The sequence below is a fragment of the Protomyctophum bolini genome (assembly GCF_963924005.1).
Source record: "Protomyctophum bolini genome assembly, chromosome: 9".
In the NCBI taxonomy this organism is placed as follows: Eukaryota; Metazoa; Chordata; class Actinopteri; order Myctophiformes; family Myctophidae; genus Protomyctophum; species Protomyctophum bolini.
In genome coordinates, this window is record NC_137870.1 from 23,738,093 (window position 1) to 23,757,376 (window position 19,284).

At 41.4% G+C, this 19,284-nt stretch overlaps 3 protein-coding genes across 5 annotated transcripts in view; 2 read left to right on the forward strand and 1 right to left on the reverse strand.

The window, feature by feature from the left end:
* Window positions 1-103: 103 nt before the first annotated feature.
* On the reverse strand, window positions 104-3,992 carry actmap (actin maturation protease). 3 transcript variants are annotated; one of them, XM_080772504.1, is made up of 7 exons: window positions 3,848-3,992; window positions 3,090-3,294; window positions 2,489-2,557; window positions 2,164-2,288; window positions 1,525-1,654; window positions 1,101-1,171; window positions 104-595 (listed from the first exon to the last, which is right to left on the reverse strand). In XM_080772504.1, exons 2-7 carry the CDS (start codon window positions 3,278-3,280, stop codon window positions 237-239), a joined length of 945 nt encoding a protein of 314 aa, XP_080628630.1. In that variant the 5' UTR covers window positions 3,281-3,294; window positions 3,848-3,992; the 3' UTR covers window positions 104-236. The 3 variants fall into 3 exon arrangements, with proteins under 3 accessions (XP_080628630.1, XP_080628629.1, XP_080628631.1); XM_080772503.1 differs by having other exon boundaries at window positions 3,090-3,309; window positions 3,848-3,984; XM_080772505.1 differs by lacking the exons at window positions 1,101-1,171; window positions 1,525-1,654 and having other exon boundaries at window positions 3,090-3,309; window positions 3,848-3,984.
* A 56-nt stretch (window positions 3,993-4,048) lies between these two features.
* Window positions 4,049-7,433, forward strand: snrpa (small nuclear ribonucleoprotein polypeptide A). Its single transcript, XM_080772506.1, has 7 exons — window positions 4,049-4,158; window positions 4,390-4,478; window positions 4,929-5,101; window positions 5,884-6,060; window positions 6,233-6,409; window positions 6,529-6,617; window positions 6,969-7,433. Exons 2-7 carry the CDS (start codon window positions 4,400-4,402, stop codon window positions 7,126-7,128), a joined length of 855 nt encoding a protein of 284 aa, XP_080628632.1. The 5' UTR covers window positions 4,049-4,158; window positions 4,390-4,399; the 3' UTR covers window positions 7,129-7,433.
* A 7,099-nt stretch (window positions 7,434-14,532) lies between these two features.
* LOC308321462 (uncharacterized protein) overlaps window positions 14,533-19,284 on the forward strand; it is a 48,564-nt gene continuing 43,812 nt past the window's right edge. The window contains exon 1 of the mRNA XM_080772363.1: window positions 14,533-15,248. Within this exon, the coding sequence (XP_080628489.1) occupies window positions 15,087-15,248 (162 nt within the window). The 5' untranslated portion in view covers window positions 14,533-15,086. The remainder of the gene's footprint in view (window positions 15,249-19,284) is intronic.

Consider the following 19,284-nt stretch of genomic DNA (forward strand, 5'->3'; position numbering starts at 1 on the left):
ACAGAGTATGCAGTACACACTAAAGGTCATCTTTAAGTGTGCTTTTTTCCCAGGAGTACAGGTATTGATGAAAAATATCAGGAATTGAATCAATCTACTTCAAAATGTTGCTCTATTTTTATTCAGAGCAAAGTGGAAGTAAAGGTGACATTAAGCACAATTTAAAGCCACTCAAGCAATTAATGTAATCAACACAATGCTAAAAGCATATGGAAATTAATGTCTTCACAGCAGTCTCAGTGATCGATTGATTCAACAGATATCTTCTTCACTGTCCTGGTATGGAGTAGCACCACTTGTCCAGCTAATCCAGCTTCCAATCCTCCCTGAGGAACCACATACTGTGTGCCATCACTAGCCCTCTGTGGGTCCATTCCCCTCAGCTGTTCATTGCTTTGAGCTACCTTGTCCAAATTCCATAGCTGGTAGCGCAGGCTCTTGCCCTGTTTAGCGAGGACAAAAGCTTCTCTGACTCCCGTGACAGGATATGAGCATGGATAACTGGCATCCTTGGGCAGGTATAGCCAGGGCAGAGTGAGATTAGGCTGGGTGTGGTCTTTGCTCATGCTCTCCTGATCAAGGCCTAAGAGAATACCTGGAGGTACAGAGATGGTACATGTATGCCTGATTGATTTTTTTCATCCATTGGCTCTGTCATTGTATAATGATAATGGACTTTATTTATATAGCACTTTTCCACTGTTCCAAAGTGCTTCACAGAGCAAGGTTAAAGACAAAAGAAAAAAATCGTTAAGACAAAAAAAAAATTAGCAGTAATTACATACCGGTATACACATTCTCCTAAATACCTAATTAGAAAAAACACAGTGTAGAGGTAGGTCTTCAGATGTGATTTCAACACAGGCACGGAAGGGTGCTAACCTTAGCTGTACCGGCAGTGCATTCCATAACCTAGGTGCCCGGGCAGCAAAGGCCCGATCACCCTGTGTATAAGTTTGTCCTGAGGGCCTTATCTGAGGATCTAAGGATACGTTCGGATTTGGGAAGGGGGAGCATATCAAATATATACGTGTGGGCCAGTCCATTCAGGGCTTTATAGGTGATGAGAAGGACTTTTGAAGTCGCTCCTGGAGTCTTACCTGAAGCTACTGCCCAGTGTGCTCTGTGGCCCCCACGTTGGCATGGCTCATGGTTGAAGTCTTCATCATATCTTAATATATATTGTTATGGAACTTTCCTCAAGTATGGACTGCCTCAACTGCCTTCAAGGTGTTTATTGTCACATACTGTGTACAATACAGTTGGTAGCACGGTCCAAGTCATTGCAATTTTTGTACTTGAAGCTTCCTCAACAATGTGAATAATAGTAAAATAAGAATTAGATAGCATAGAAAGTTAAAATAGTAATTAAATAAACAATAACAAAATAGCTATACAAACAGGCAAATAGCAATATTGTACAGTATATAATTGTATACATAGCTATGTATATAAATATCACAGCTGAAAGTAAAACTAATAAGAATTGTCACATTGTATGTTGAAGTGTAAACTAAAGGATACGGAATAAGAATGGGCTGTCCATCACACATATGTGCAACAATGGTTGAAATATTGTTACCACTCATACCCCCAACCAGGAGTTCTGCCTTGCAGGCACAAACTTCCTCTGCCAGCAGAGCCATGTTGCGGGCTGAAATATATTGTATGTACAGTATATTCATAAATACACTCATATTCATAAATACACAAGTTCTTCACTAATTTACAACAACTTTATGTTAAGTAGCCTCACCAGCCTGTGAAGTAAAAAACTAAACCCTGCAACTTTATTTTCATTTATCTGTTATTTATTTTTTGATGCCGGTAATTAAATTAAAGTACATACTTTTGACCATAACATAATGGTAAAACAAGATATATTATGGTGTATGGTAGATACATTATAGCCTGGTTTAACCACTACCCCTTGGAATCACATTCATTTCAGCTAAATGAATGAAATTTGATTTCAAGGGGGAGTGGTTAAACCATTTATCAGAACCCAAACAGACACCTTGAAATTGCTAATTTTCTGTCTGTCTCCTGTTTGGCTGATTCATGTTTTGGCCTATAACTCTTTAACCGTTGGTAGTACAACTAGCACCTTTGTAGTTTGATTTATTTTCTTTTGATTGACTATTCAATAAAAAAACAGGTTACCTGAAAACATTTCACCCTGTGCAGTGTAACCTCTCTTCAAAGCAGTCTGGACAATAACCTGCATGTCAATACTCTGCTGTGGCTGTTGTAAATGAGCAGCCATCCACAAAGCCACCAGGCCACACCTATGCACAGGCACATTAAACTTAATGTTACACGTTGGTGACTACATTATGTTGGCTCTGACTCAGCCATGATGATAAATGACATAACACAGAATGGTTACACCCATCTAATTGCGTTACATCTGTGTTTTTCCAGTGAAAAGGACATCAAAATATTATTTATTAGAGTATCAGAATGTTGTTCATGATTATTAACTTACTGTGGACCATCTTGGATGAGGGAAGGCACATACTTGTTGAACAAAATCCACTGCAGATCTTTTCTAAAACTGAAAAAAAAATGTCATTTGTAGACCTGTCATCCTATAGTGTGTATAGTTTCAATGTACAGATTATTTCTTTTTTGATATTATACTGTTTACTTTAGACTGATGATAGGTTCTTGGTTTACCTATGATGATAGATTACTATATCTTACCTGCTTTCTTAAAACTATTTGGATTAAGAGCGCCTGCTATTTGAAGTATTTCAGAAAACTTAGGTCAGGATTTAGAAGGCGTTTTTTCGGCCTCAGTCCAAAATGGGTTAAGGACTTGTAAGACCATTTTAATGATATCCAAAGTGCTTCTCCGCTTACAATGCGTTCTGTAATGTGTACAGTGGACACAGCTCCTGCTGGGCCAGCTGGCTGTGTCTGCAGTAACTCCTTAATATATAGCAGGATGATAAAATACTGGCTGAATGTAACGAAGAGTTGGGTTTAGGGCAGTCATGCACTCTTCAACATTTATTGACTGTAGTATCAGCCGGGAATGTATACAGTATTAACATTGATGGCCACCTCTAGTCGAGTCTACTCACCTACTCTCCCTCTGGGTAAGCAACGAGAAGGCTTCTGCATAGTCCCCCTCCACAGGGGCCCTGCCTTCAGCTATAGCCTGGTAAAGCTTCTTCTTCCTGGACTCTGAAGGTCTAGAAGGTAGTGGTCCTGGAGGAGGAGGAGGAGGAGTGGGTAGTGGTGGTGGTGGTGGAGTGGGTGGCACCGTTGACATTGTCTTTTTGAATTCTGAGTGAAACATTTCTTAAATGTGTTAAATGGAATAACACTCTCTCTCTCACACACACACACACACACACACACACACACACACACACACACACACACACACACACACACACACAATTCAATGAATGGGAAACATATGTTTACATGGCCAATGCAAGTGAAACAAAAATAAACAATAAATACGGAATGTATGTACGATTAAGGATATATTATATAATATTATAGCCCTCAATCTCCTACAAATAAAAACATGTGTGTTGATTGATTGAATAGTTTGAAAAAGCACAGGAAATGAGGATTTAAACACAAGAAAGCCTTCATATTCAAATCATGAAGTGTAAACATCATGTTTACACTGTATTTGTTTTTATTTTGCTGTTGGAAAAGACACACACACACACACACACACACACACACACACACACACACTTGTAGGCTCGCTTCCCCCTAGCCCTGAAAACATGACAGAGAGTCATGTTTTCAGGGCTAGCTTCCCCCTCCCCTCTCTCTCTAAATAAAGTGTGGTGTTTAATTTCGGATATCATTCACTCACCAGGCTTCTTCCCTGAAAGATTGAAACCAATAACGCTCTTTAAAGTAGCTAGTAAAGTAACATGTTCGCATAAATAGTGTCGCAGACATACATAGATGGCTAGCGACGTGTTGTATCCATTTTTGGCAGCTTACATTTTGACCAATGGCATCGTTGTTCTAGAAAGGAAAAGGAAGTGTTCTTTCTTTAACAACAGGATCTTGCGTCTGAGCCTGGGTCGCTCGCGAGATTTCCAACGACGGCGCCCGGCGGTAGTGAGTGTGGTCCTGTGACTCCTGTCCCATTATTCACCACGTTTAACGTGTATATAAGTAAGTAATTTTATCCCTATCCTATCCCCTGTTTTCTTTATTCAGCTTTGCATCGTGTTATTTGACTATATGAAATTTATTCAAATGCGACCTGACCATGGAAGTTAAAGGACTCTAAAATGATCTGAATAACACGCTATGCTAACTAGGTTAGCACGAGTGGCTTGAATGTAACGTGAGTGTCGACTACTACAACGCAATGTGATTGTACTGTTACATTGTTTCCTACAGAATCTATAACATGACGGCTCCTCCGGATCAGTCGCGGCTCAACCACACCATCTACATTAACAACTTGAATGAAAAGATCAAGAAAGATGGTGAGTTCTTTTTTTAGGCGGGGGGCTCGTTCTTGGTACATTTGGTCAAAATCACATCGATGATTTCGTTTTTCTTGTCCTGCCTGTCCCTTGTGTGGCTTAATAGAGGAAAGGGAGGAGAGAATGAAGGGTTTTAAAATAATTCCAACTGTCTCAATCTCTTGGAACATTTTACCGGGTGCACGGTCAAGAAACCCTTTTATCGAAGGAAAATAGAAAAATACCAGCACTCGCGGAGTAAAGGCAACGCTGACGAAGGCCCCTGGCTGAAACGCGTTCGTTGTGTTGCTGCTTGCAGCATACCTTCCCATGTAAAGATGTAACAATAAAGTGCCTTAAAGGACTACTCCGTGAGTGCTGGTATTCTCCTTCTTCTAAGGGGTTTAAAATAAAACATGAAATAAGCATTTTTTTATGGCACACTGACTTGTGCACCTTTTGTGTTTGCAGAGTTGAAGAAGTCTCTATACGCCATCTTCTCGCAGTTTGGACAGATCTTGGACATTTTGGTGGCACGCACCGTCAAGATGAGGGGCCAGGCCTTTGTTATTTTCAAAGAAGTAAACAGCGCCTCAAACGCCCTGCGATCCATGCAGGGATTCCCTTTCTATGACAAACCAATGGTGAGTTAATGGTCATCTCGTAGCCTAAGATCTCTCGTAGATATATTTATCGATTCTGACATCTTCACTCTACGTGAGTCTAAGCGTTCTGGCCCCATGGCGTGCCATGTGAAACCCCCCTGGCTCAAACTAACTCTTAACTTGTACAAATGCAAAATCTAAGGTGCTTACCCTGCTGCCCCACTTGTTGTTTGTCTGCGGAAAGCAATTATAACCCGTAGGTCCATAGTGTTCAATAAAGAGTCTTTTAATCCACTGTCTCGGATTCTGTCATCCATATTGGATCTGTCCTCAATTGCAACTGCGCAGCAGTGCCCATGGCGGTCAGGGTTGCGCAGCCAGTTGCACTCATTTGGGGCAGCAGAGTAAGCACCTTGCAGTTTGCATTTGTAAAAGTTAAGAGTTACTTTAAAGGCAGGTAGTTTCACACGGCACGCCATGGGGCCAGAACGCTAAGACTCGTAGAGTGAAGATGTCAGAATCGATATATACATCCACGAGAGTCTAAATCTTAGGCTAGTCATCTGTCATTTAAGACACAGATTATTCAAACATTTGTATTGTCTATAGACAAACTGTTAATATGTAGCATGATTGTTATGAGCTCAATTTACAAGCATAACTAATTATATTGCTCATACAAATTGTGAAAACAAATGCAATGAAGTTTGTTGATCCGAACTGTGTCAGTAACATCCAAATGATTACTGCAGAGAAACCGGCAATCAAACATGGCCAATAACTGGCCTTGGCTTTTCTCTTGCCCTCATCTCTTTCTGCAGCACATCCAGTATGCCAAGATAGACTCGGACATCATAGCTAAGATGAAGGGGACCTATGTGGAGCGTGACCGTAAGAAAAAAGAGAAAAAGGTCAAGGGGGCTGAGCCGCCTGGAGCGAAGAAGGGCGTGCCAGGGGCCCCTGTCCCCATGGTTCCAGGTGTACCCGGAGCAATGCCTGTAAGTACATCAGGCATGCTGTAAGACTAATTTCCCACTATTTAAGCGGTTGAGCTAGCAAAATCCAAACAAAATGGCTTGGTTCCCCTGAAAGAACACACTCATTAATTTAATAATTAATGTTTATTTGTGTCTGTAAGGCTGTTTTATTGTAACATTGTTGTTCTTCCAGGGTATGCCGCCCATGAACCAAGCTCCTCGTATGATGCCCATGCCAGGGCAGCCACCTTACATGCCCCCGCCGGGCATGATGCCGCCTCCTGGGATGGGACCTGGTCAGATGCCCCCTGGTGCCATGCCTCCTGGCCAGATGATGCCTGGGCAGATGCCAGGACAGATGCCACTGCAGGTAGTGTGTGTGTGTGTGTGTGTGTGTGTGTGTTTGAACAGTGTGTTATGTGTAATCCTTATGGTGGTCTGTTCTGACATCTTTAGGCTGTCATTAACTGCTCTTTGCTTTTCTTCCAGGTGGCAGAGAACCCTCCAAACCACATCCTCTTCCTCACCAACCTGCCAGAGGAGACCAACGAACTTATGCTGTCCATGCTCTTCAACCAGTTAGTACTACCTTCTTTAGAAATAATGATATACATGCATACTTTTTCTATTTCCCTTGGATCCCATAGGACAGAACCCTATCTCCTGTTTCTCTTGTATGAGACAGCTTGACGCACAAGTACACCCCCTGGACATGACCCTAGTATTTTGTAGGGACCAATCCAACTATTGAATTGCGTCCCATCATTATAGAAGTACTTTTGTGTGCACGAGAAAGTTGGTGCTGATCAGTCTGGCAGTTTGCAAGATTATGCACCACTCAGTTCACACGGGTGTGATTTTTAATTTCTAGCTGAACAATTGCACATGCTGAATGTTGACTGTGTTGTTCCTATTCCAATCTCTCCTAGGTTCCCAGGTTTCAAGGAGGTGCGTTTGGTCCCCGGGCGACACGACATTGCTTTTGTGGAGTTTGATAATGAGGTGCAAGCAGGTGCTGCCAGAGAGGCATTGCAGGGCTTCAAGATCACACAAACTAATGCTATGAAGATCTCGTTTGCTAAGAAATAATAGCCATCAGCCCAGTGCATATGCACACAGGAGGAGCATAATTGTGTCCAGTAAGTATGAATGAATTGCATCAGGTCGCTATGTGTGATTTACAGTGAAAACATTGGACAACTTTGATTTAACAAATTGAGCATCTTTAGTTGTTAGTTCCTTTTTTACGAAACCACTAGCACCTTGATGTCTCCCTTGTTACGTTCCATTTTCATATTCTTTGTTATAAAGCATTGCACCCAGATTCTGGCTTGCCAGAACTTGTACCTGGAGCTTTTGTGTTTTTTAAAATTAAAATTGCTTGTTTTACAGTACCTGTTGGTTTGTTTTCACATCAGAATTGTGAGGTTCACACGATTAGGTCAGTAAAGTATAGGGATGCCAATGTGTTTGCCGATCAATCTCCAATCGCTAGTAATAACTTTTTGAACTTCACAGGAGCATGTTCTGTCTCTGGTGGTGTTAGTAGAATATTGCTATACCTTAATTATAGTTGTAAGTGTTCCTATAGCCAGCAGATGGAGCTATATCGGCTTGTATATTTAATTCAAACTCGTAACTATTATTTACAATTTTAAGCAGATGCTCCACACCAACTTAGTGTTAAATCAACTTAGTGTTACATCAACTTAGTGTTAAATCTTGACACTGAACTGAGATCTGTTGGGCCAGTGTCTTTATAGAACCCCAGTTGAGATCCAGGGTCTTAAAGAGTAAGACCACTGGGAGACCACTAAAGTTCACACGGGTGTGATTCTTTTTTCTTTTTCTTTTTAGCAAATGAGTAGTTTATATACCGGTACATTTATCTATTCAAAACGTTCTCTCTATACAAAGAAGTTAGTGATTATTTTCCCTTCTGTTAACTTTTGAAATGGACAGCCTGAAGTCTTACTCTTGACAAGCCATTTAATCATTTTTGGCCTTTATGTGCCTTGTAATGAGTTTGAAAATTTAACTTTGATTACTTTAGCATTTATCTAGGCTTTCTTATTGACTGTCTGTAAGCTCTAATGCTTCGGAATTTAGGATTTACTGATGTCTAGACTAAATTCCTATACAAACTTGTATCTCTAGCACCACCGCGCTCTCTTCGGGTGCAGTACGTAGTTCAGACAAGTCATTGGTCCAACAAATGACTACCCACCTCATCTCCTAACCATAACCGCAAGCACGGGAGCAGACGCTAGTCCGACATGCGGATGAATGTCGGACTAATGCCCTTTCTTAAAAGCGTCCACCCCCCCCTCGTCATTATCCCTACACTGCGTCATTAAAATGAATGCATTTTTTCTCACATTTATAGGATCGGTGCGCTGTGGGTCCACCAGAATAATGCCCGAACAATAATCGGATGCTCATTGGATTGAATGCAATTAATTACTTTAAATGAATTTCCTTTGTAAAATTACACAGTAAGTTTAGAACTTATCCATGGCCCACTGTTGAAAAAATTAAAAGCCTTTATTGAGGCATTGCTTGGCAATTCAAATGTTTAAACACACTTGATGCTCACTGTTATTGTGGATAATATATTATAATTCTAATTCTATCTGTAATTAAATAGCGTTATTATGAAGATTTAGTTTGAATGACCCTAGACAGAATAACATGTCACTAACCTCTTGCAAGTGCACTTGTTTAATTATTATACACACACACACACCTAGTAGTGGCATTCTCAGTAGGCCTACGTGGAGTTTAGTGTTTTACTGTTAAATGCATTGTAGACGTAAGTCATTAGAGGAGTTGGCCAAATTGACTTGTGAATTAGGTCTTAATTTGGACATGTACTATAAGCTGTATCCTGTGCATATAAGGATCTCCTGTTGTAAACTATGCACTGCCCCTAGTAATTGTCTTTAGGTCAGCCAAACAGTATCCACAAAATGCACATTCTTTTGCACTTTCCCAAGCCTGTCCACACTCCCTTATTTTGCCTTGAGAAAGCGCTGACCTTAGCCACCAGGGCGGTGTGTGCTTGTGTGTGTGTGTGTGTGTGTGTCATGCGCTTGGCAACATGCCTAGTGACTCCACATTCACCAACAGATCTTTCAGCTTGAGTACTAGTAAAAAGGCAACTTATCCACTGTCTTAATAGTCTGGCAGTGGGGGGTGTAGAGTGAGAAGTTTGAACACACACTCACTTCAGACAGGTCTGACTTTTTGTGTGGGACTGAGACATCTACTGTATCTTTTATCCCATTCTAACATAAGAATTAAAACATCAGTAGCATTCTGTCTTCAGAGAAGCAACTGATTTGAGGGCCGTTTGCACCAAGAAAGATTAAATAAAGTTTAGTTTAGTGTTAATCAGGGATTTGTTGATCAAGGATTAATTTTAATTCTAGTTGTGTTGCACCACTTAATTTTAAGCATTGCTCAACAGATCTGTGATTAAATCCTTAACCTGTGATTAAAATCCATTAAACTGTGATTAAAACTTTAAACTGTGATTAATTCATGGATTAAACTTTGTTGTGTGTCCGCCATCTTGGTTTTGCGCTGTAAATAAACAGCAGCAGTCGTGAGCATCATTAGCATTACTATTTCATTCATATTTGAGAATGTTTAAATTATAGTGCCTGCAGCAAAAATATATATAATAATAAAAGTCGTCTCGCTCGCTAAAAAAAACAAACGTATGGTCACTCCGTGGTGCGTGGTAGGTTTATAGATCTGTTCCGTCGATCACACACACCACCACTTCCTCCGATAGTTTCCCAAACAACAAACATGTAGAGGTATATGCTGCCATGTTGTTTTCAATTAAACCTCCTCTCCTGCTGGTTTAGAATTAATCCCTTATTGATACTTAAATCAAAGTTTAAAGTAGTGGTGCAACAGGATTGACATTAATCCAGGTTTACTGTGAAAATGAAAACCAAGATTAAAAAAACAAAACCAAGATTAAAAGGATGGTTTAAAACTAAACCGGATTAGTGAAAACTAGGTTTAAAGTTAGGTGAAACTGGATTAATAGATAAACCTTGATTTAAACCAGATTAAGGCTTAATCTTTCTTGGTGCAAATGGCCCTATAGTCTCTAATAGGTGGGAATTAAGGTTAGATTTCTTGAGTCACAGGCTAAATATAGTATAGCTAAATTGCTGTCTAGCATATTGGTTAAGTCTTACAACAATCTGTGTTTGATGTATAGCCTTAGTGTGAGAGTAAACATTAGAATATGATATTAAAGAATAATCTATCACTTGACACATCTATTCTCACTATATCACTGGATATTTCTCTTTTTTCTAGGACCTCTATATAACTAGGTGTGTATAAATAGTATGGGACCAAATATATACCCTAACTCGGTGTGTACAAATGGTATGGAACCAAATATATACCCTAACTTGGTGTGTACAAATGGTATGGAACCTTACGAAATGTACCCTGTGTAAGTACACTCACAGACCAGTGTAGTGGCCTGGACCACACTTTGAGAACATCTGTAAATCAAAGAAACTTAGATAGCAGATCCCACAGAAAAATTGTTCCTAAGGCCTCCTGCAACAGCATGCATGGTGTCACCATTAGATGGTGCCAAAGGCCCAACTCATAAGCTTGTCAATTAAGCAATTAAGCTCAGTCAGTACAGGACTGTGGGTGACACTGGGTGTCAGATACATCCACAGGTAACCATTGCTGTCACTACAATCTACTGAAGAATGGAAGCTGAAATATCTTGATTCTGTGGGGATTGGTATTCAACTCATGCTTCAGGGTCATGGAGCTCTATGCAAATAAGAACTGTGCCCCTCAAGCGCTCTCTGTTCTCTCTCAGTGTCACTGTAGAGTGCTAGGCCACGGAAACACCACTGGTTGCCAGGGAAGTCCCTCTGCACAACAGGGCTATGATGGATCTTAAGATAGAGAGGAGTAGGGGGGGGGGGGGGGAATCTCATTATATTTGCTCTGATAAAAACAGTACATTGTGTGTCTGTCTTGGATATAGTGGAAGAAGATGAATTCAGATGTGGAAAATATGCCATATAACTGGTGCCAATATGCAAAAAGATTCATTGCATGTCTTTAAAATTCCTGTGATTGCCGGTTTCTTTATGGCTGTCGGCATAATCAAGTAGTGGAATGTGTGCTGTAGTTGTCAAGGCAGGTTTGCCTTTAAATGTGCTTTTGCAAAAATGAGCCTGCCGCTGGTCGAAGGAGTGACTACACAACCGTCTAGTAGTCTGTTAAAAATCACACCTGTGTGAAGTGAGGGGCGCTCTTATCATCTTACACTTACAACATCGAGGAGGGAATTCGGTTTAGCTATTATTAGGTGATGTAAAACAAACAATATCAAAACAAAAATGTAATTATCTTTATTGTTAATGGCATTTAAGTTTGTGTTAGCCTGGACAAGATTATGTAAATTTTCCCTTCATCATTCGTCAATGGCGTTTTTAAAAGAAACATTGAACTAAAAACAAACATTAAACCTTTATAGCTGGGGCACGCGCCCCTCAAAAACCAAGAAAATAGTATTGCATAAACACCTCCCTTATCATTGAATAATTAACCTCTTCCTTCATAAGGTCATGAGCATCTGGGTCACTGGCACTGCTGAGTTCAGTCTTAAGGCCAACTCCCTTACTTTGTTTTCTATGAAGACTAAGTGCTTTGTTTTTCCCATTGAGTTTAGTGGGGCCTGTTTGTGAATGAATTCCATGTCCATATCCATGGTCTTCTAATTGCATTACACTGCAGGGCCATAGAAACTTTGGAATTCAGAGAGGGGACCCCAGCTAGGCAGCTACCGTTCCAGTGCCAGTGCTAAGCTGTGACAAACACTTAATTGGTGCAGGCAGGCTTTGATCTCAGCTGAAACTGGAAGTGAAGCCATTATTCTATTCAAAGATGACACAAAATGGTAAAGAAATCTGAGAGATATCAAACCTTGCAATAATCCAGTGAAACCATTGTCATAAGATGTGTTTAACTATTCAAACCTGCATCTCCCGTCCGTCTGTTCGTCACGCTTCGTGACACTCCATATATGGCCAAAACAGAATTTCCTTATGTTGATCTGACCTCATCAAACTCTGTACACTCAAGACACTGTCACCCTTACATCTCCATACAGTATATGGAGCTGACCTGTTCTGACATTCCATACCGGTATGTTGATCTGACCTCGTGAAACCCTGTACACTCAAGACTCCATATATGGCCAGTACAGAATTCATCAAAAGAAAGCAGGGGCTCACAACTCACTTTTAAGATGCTCCAAACTTTATTTTGCACCTGTCGCTAAATACAGTTGGAGCATCTTAAAGTGAGTTGCGAGCCCCTGCTTTCTTTTTATTGTTTACTGTTTCTACAGTTTTGGCACAGCACCAATGGAGGATGTGCGTTACTTTTCTTACCCTGACAGTACAGAATTCATTCCATACTGTATATATGTTGATCTTACTCCCCATGCCAAAGCACCAGCGCTCGCCCAGCAGTTTGCCGTCACTCAGGCGGATGCGTGCACGCGAGGTTGCTTCTCACCCTCAGGGCTTCTTACTGGTATGTAGGCTATGCTCTACACAGACCTACTGTACACACAAACAGAGCAGATACATATACATGTGAAAAAAATGTTTTATATTAAGTTTTACTTCCTTACATAGATATATATGTAATATGTAGCCTAAACAAATGTTATATTTTTAGAAGCAAAAACTACATTTTTATTCGTATTGTTTTCTAGTAGCTTTTACATTTCATTTCAGGCACACAGCTCTGTTTACACATTTGTCTATTTTATCTATATTTCTTACTTTCAATTGTTCTATGTATATTTACCGATACATAGGCCTACTTTATTTAGATTGTCAAATGGTAAACAACAATACAAGACATCAAATTACAGAAAAATAAGCTTAACAATACATTAAAAAAGGAACATGAGGATCGATGACCATCAGAAAGCAGGGATAGTTCATTAGTCCATTAGTGAAAGATGACCATGCACCATAGCCAGATATACAGATCATACTCAACTATGGCCTCCACATTTTTTGGAACTTAGTGTACACGTATTCTGCCGTCCGTCATGCATGGCGGATTTGTTCCAACTTAACAATGGAGAACACCTTGTTAAGCCATCTCTTGAAACAGAGAAGTTGGAGACTTCCAGTTTAACAGTATACATGTTTGGCAGCAACCATATCTGCCTTAGGCAGATATGGTTACGAGACGTTCTAAGGCCAGTGAGTCAATGTAATCCCTCCATCTTCTGCACCTTGGTCTGCCCCGGGGTCTCCTCCCAGTGGGACGTGCATCGAGGACCTCTCTAGGGAGACGCTCGAGAGGCATCCTAACCAGATGCCCGAACCACCTAAGCTGGCTCCTTTCCAGGCGAAGGAGCAGCGGCTATACTCCGAGTCTCTCCCGCGTGACTGAACTTCTCACCCTATCTCTAAGGGAGATGCCAGCCACCCGTCGGAGAAAACTCATTTCGGCCGAATGTATTCGCGACGTTATTCTTTCGGCCATGACCCATGCACACTTCATGGCCATAGGTGAGAGTAGGAACGAAGATTGCATTTGCGCAAATCAGAGGTCACTAAGATTGACTGTGCAGCCTACGTATGTAAAAACTGTAGGCCTATCCTTTTCTCTGGTCCCCTGCCAAATATAATTCATGATGACACTACAGCCTATTTGTAATTCAACCACTGATTGTCATGGTGGTTTGAAGTTTCCACATAGATCTGGCCTTGGCCTTTATACTGTATATGGTATACAGTATAGACAACATTTATAAATAACATTAACATAGGTATAGGCCTATGATGCCATTTTATAACCTTGTTGATAATGTGGGCTTTAGAAATTAGGAGAATCCAGTTCTGATTATGTTGGAATGTCTGATACTTGTTTCTACAAATAATAGCCTATATGGATGAGTTTATTGACAAATAAACTCATGCATTCTCATCATAACAGTCTACTTTTGGTAGTGACAACAGCCATGATGAGCCTGAGCCACGCACCCAAAAGCCCACACTCAAAGCAATGGGACAGCTGCCTGTGACTGAGGAGAGCCAGCATGGACCCATTTTAAGGGACATTTCATAAACTCGATGTTATAGTATTTGTACTTGTAGGCTAGATAACAGTAGCGCAATTTCACATTTGCACCCTATGGCCAGAAACAGTAGTCTGTCTGTGTGTTTTACTGGGGTTTAGGTATAGGAAGGGGGCAAGGGGCCATACCTTACATCCAATCGGACAAAAGCGGGTGCACAATCGCGCACATGAGAGTGAAATGAAGGATATTCCCTGCCTCAGGAGGACACACCCTCCATGCTCTCTCTCTCTCTCGCTCTAGTTCTCACTCTCTCCACTAGAGATGTTTCCCATTCAGAAGCCATTGCAGGCAGCCAGCCGGCGCCGAGATTTGATAGCAAAAAAACGATGAATGAGGAGTCGGAGAAAAACCATTCAAGTGTAGAGTGATGACTTCTCTAATGCTTTGTATACAATCCCTAACAGAAAAATAGTTTTGAAGAATTGTTTATCAGCTGGATGTAGGCCTAGTTGCTATAATATTGGATGTAGATTAAGCTTGAAGGGGCAGAAAGAGAGATGGGGCTGTGTTGCGCAGAGAGAGAGAGTGTGTGTAAACTGTAATTGGGATGAGAGTTCAAGTCAAGTGAGCCAGCAGATTGGACTTTCTAAGCTCCTTAACGCTGGTGGGAGCAATATCTCGAAACCGGAGTGTTTGTTGTTACTTGTTTGTTTGAAACCAACGGTGGACACCGCAGCAGGAGGAAAGGACGGTGCGAGAGGGGCGAGCGAGGGGCTGGTCAGGTGGGACTACCCACGGGCCACGGCCATCAATCCAAGTCGAGAAATAGTTATGCGTTTTTGCTCAATCGGACACGATGAACCGGCGCTCCAAGATCTGTGGGGTTTAGAGCGGAGACGGGGTGACGGATCACTGTCTCCAATCCCGTGACGCTCAGATGGAGAGAGGCGCAGCGGCGCGCCGACCAACCCGGGTCAATCCTAGAAACCGAGGCGTGAAGAACAGCACCGGTCCAGGCATGAGGACCGACTTGGACCGTGGGCAGCTGCCGTGGTCGTGGACCGTGGTTTTCTTAGTCGCTCTGGCAATGCAAATGCAGGTAAGCCAATTCGGTCACCGAGGCGCTATTTTCGACGACTCTTTAAACCCCACTGTGAGTTTTTAATCCAGTTTCACCGAAAATGGCAAATAAAAGGAGTCCTCCACTCACTCTGCGCAGCACTATAGGCTACTGTAGAACCAGCGTTGTGTCCACCTGTTGTTTGACGCTCCTACCTTGCCTGCCATGCACTTGTTGAGCCACAGTTGTAGCTGACAAAAAATAACCCACACATTTACGCCAGGTCCGACAGATTTACAAATAATTCAAATCCAGCTAGTGAGGTTTAGAGATTCACAGTTGACACTTAGGCTAATGTAGCCTACAAATCTTGTGAAAAAGGTAGACGTACTACGCTACACCTGTTACAACACAGTCCAAGTCTTGTCAAATAAACGACGTTGCTAAAATGTGTCTTAAGGGACACAGACAGACCATGCATGCATGCTGCTGGTCAAATTACCCGTTAAGCCATTCGCAGACACGTGTTTGCGTGTGTAAATAGGATAGTCTAGGCCTAGGCTCCCTATAGACTGAGACTCTTGACAATTTGAGAATCTGAACCTAGGCTCTGCTCTGCAGCTAGTTCCCAAAAGTGCGGTCTGGCGACTGGCCCAGAGGAGAGAAATCAGCAGAGACGTGACAGCACAGGCTAGGCTCTGGTACATTTTGGATCCGTTTCCCTGCATTCAAATGCGAAGCGAAGCTAACGCACCAAATAAATGCAGTGGTGGTTCCTACAAAGTCTGATTGACAACTTGGAAAAGTTGCTTAATTATCTCACCATTTTATTACCATAGAACTCCATAGCCTCCATATAGGATTTAATTGACCAGGGCTAATTCTAATCAACCAGGCCCTTAACACCTGGGCCAAAAACATCTCAAGCTATAAAGCAGCTCCAAACTGGTTGAGCATGCGGGTGATTAAATTAGTATAAATCAGTAAAACTAGCATAATTTAAATCTCCCCTAGCTGTAAATTGTCCCCCTCTACTATATTGGTAATTAGGCCTATATCCTTAGAGTATATATTACTCTAAGGCTATATCCAGTCTCACTGAATGCTCTCAGTTATACGTTATGTGTGGATGCATGTATATTATTATTATTATTATTATTATTAAAGATTAATATTTAAGAGGTTAAATTTGTCGACCAATGCGTTGAAGGGAATCATGTCAAGGCCCTGCAAAAACGAGACTTCACCACTGGGTGCATTGTCCGTGTTATTGACAGACTAGTCACTGATTCCAGATTGGTTGGATGGCTGAGCTCCACAGATAGTAATGATGACGATCTCTTTAATATAGGCCTACCTTTCATTTTGACAGACATATGCCTACACTTCTAAAACAATCTAGAGTAGACCAAGACAAGTGAATAGCAGGCTGAAACCAGAGTGTGTAGTGAGCCATAACCAGAGTGTGTACTGTGTAGTGTGTAGTGGGCCATGTAGATAATCTTACACTGTAGAACAGTAATTCTGTGGCAATTATTACATTGTAAAATTATAAAATAAATGATCAGTTATCATCAGCACTTTGTAACCTCGTTTTGAAAGGTGCTATATAAATAAAGGTTTATTATTATTATTATCGGTAGATATTTGTATTAATTATCAATTATCTCATGCCATCCCTAGATTAAAGCTGCTATAAGCAATAATAAATAGGCTTTGTCAAAATTTGAATGAGCTTTTTTTTCTTTCTTTTTTGTATTCAGACAGCCAGCAATGGGTAAAATGCTCCCAACAAAATGTTTGTCTCTGTGACATATCTAGGGGCCGCAATCTGCATTCAAAGATTTTCCTAGAAGCTTTGTCATTGGTCGATTTGCCTGTCTACTTCCTGATTGGTTAGTCATTTCGACCAGGGTTTTTTTTTTTTTCGACCAATGACAAAGCTTCTAGGAACATCGTTGAATGCAGATTGTGGCCCTAGATGTGTCTGAGAGCATTTTACTTGTTGCTGGCTGTTTGAATACCAAAAAACAAAAAAAGGTCATTCAAATGTTGACATATTATTGCTTTTAGCTACTTTAAACCTTATATTTTTGATAGATGTATGTTATTATAGAATAGACCCCACTCCTGGGGTGTTCTTTGTCATATATGTAAAGGTGAAATAGGAGTAGTCTATTGCGCTCGGGGAGCAATTCTGGGTTAATAGTCTTTCTCAGGGACACACATTGACACACTTCTGCCGTGGCTCACTAACCAGTAACCACTCAGCTATGGCCACCCCATATTATGAAAATAGCTCAATTTCATTTCATTCTTAATTACTGCTTAGATTTGTAGTTTGAATAAAAGCGAGAAAATGTTTAACTTAAGTGAATTGACCCAACTCCTTCCCTGCTGTCTAAACAGGTGTAATAGTGTGTACAGGTGCAACCTTACTTGCATGGTTAAATTGAGCCCAGGCACATTTTGATCACTGGATTGGCTGTGACCTGTGGTCTGTGTTTGGGTGCAATGGGTGTGTTTGGGTGTAATGACATGTTAATGACCACGTCTCTCCCGCAGAGGTACTCTCAAGCCTAGGTTCAGATTGTTTTCTCCGAGCTGCCGTTTAGATGGAGTGCTGAAATGCAGGTATGCCTGGAATGGCTAAAAGAGGAGGGGAGTTGAAGAGGAAGAAAGGAGGATACAGAGTGATGAGTGGCACTGTATCTCTGCCGGCCTTTTGATGTAGAAGACTTTAATACCACCCCACCCCCCACAGCTCAGGGACAGGGGCAGCAGAGGGACACACAACAGCACTGATAACAATGGGCCAACTGAGGTTCTATACACAGTAAATACCGGGGGGTTAATTTATTTACTGTGCCATGTAAAAATTGATTCGGATAAGGATGGTATTTAGGACGATAAATACAGGCACAAACAGCAAGACAGCAAGAGCTGTTTGTGCCTGTGCCTTTGGACTTTTGATTTAATTTCCTGTGAGCCAGTGTGAAAACTAGAATTGATTTCCAATTTGTTCATTTCTGCTCTCACAGACATAAAGCAGCTTTTTAGCATCTTCTTTACGTATCCGAGTCATGTTTGCCTTGTGTTTAAATGCAAACAGCATTGACTTGATTTGTTGTCAAGTCAATGCTAGTGCTGCTGTTTCATTGTCACTGTGACACACACACAAACACAAACAGGCACACAGGCACCTGACCCTAGTAGTCTAGAGACTCAGGGGATCTTGTTAGTTCTAACGCTCTGTGTGTGTGTGTGTGTGTGTGTGTGTGTGTGTGTGTGTGTGTGTGTGTGTGTGTGTGTGTGTGTGTGTGTGTGTGTGTGTGTGTCTGTGTCTGTGTGTCTGTGTGTCTGTGTGTGTGTGTGTGTGTGTCCATGTCCTTTCCACCCACTCTGGGAGGGAGTACAGAGGGAAATTAAAAGGACAATACTAACAATACAGAACGAAAGATAGCAGGAGTTACATCTTGTTTCCAGATACATTTGGATACATGGTCGAGAGAGAGAGAGAAAGAGCAAAGGTTCCCTATGTGTGTGTGTGTGTGTGTGTGTGTGTGTGTGTGTGTGTGTGTGTGTGTGTGTGTGTGTGTGTGTGTGTCCTGGGGGAAAGAGAGAGTGATACTACCGACATGGGAAAAAATGAAAGAAAAGAAAGATGGCAAGGTGTAGACAAACACTTCATGTACATGAAGGAAAACGTGAGGTAAACAAAGACTGAAGATTAGAGAGAGAGAGAGAGAAGAGCAAGGGGTGGTTTGCTACAGATAAAGAGATAACACTGCAGATAGAGGATTGTATGAGGGGGGGGGGTATCCATTCGGATAGATTCTTCCCCTGTTGGTGCAGGAGAGAGAGAAAGACTCATCTGAATCAATGTTATCTCCTACTTTCTTTCTTCTCCCACCATCACTCACAGCGTTGTTTGTCTTGTAACCTTGATAAAACATAATAGGCAATACAGACGCCCCGAACTCACTGCATCGAAATGTGATACTACGAGTGTCGATACGGGGGTTTGTTCATTCCGTTCATTATCGTCTCATGAATGAGAATGCTTCAATGAAAC

Excerpts from the sequence above, each read along its gene's own strand:
- actmap (XM_080772503.1), bottom strand. The coding sequence starts at position 3,307 with ATGTTTCACTCAGAATTCAAAAAGACAATGTCAACGGTGCCACCCACT. Across the intron at positions 2,558-3,089 it reads CTTACCCAGAGGGAGAGTAG|TTTTAGAAAAGATCTGCAGT; the intron begins GTGAGTAGACTC and ends TTTTTTTTTCAG. Across the intron at positions 596-1,100 it reads ACACTGGGCAGTAGCTTCAG|GTATTCTCTTAGGCCTTGAT; the intron begins GTAAGACTCCAG and ends CTGTACCTCCAG.
- snrpa (XM_080772506.1), top strand. The coding sequence starts at position 4,400 with ATGACGGCTCCTCCGGATCAGTCGCGGCTCAACCACACCATCTACATT. Across the intron at positions 5,102-5,883 it reads CTTTCTATGACAAACCAATG|CACATCCAGTATGCCAAGAT; the intron begins GTGAGTTAATGG and ends CTCTTTCTGCAG. Across the intron at positions 6,618-6,968 it reads CTGTCCATGCTCTTCAACCA|GTTCCCAGGTTTCAAGGAGG; the intron begins GTTAGTACTACC and ends AATCTCTCCTAG.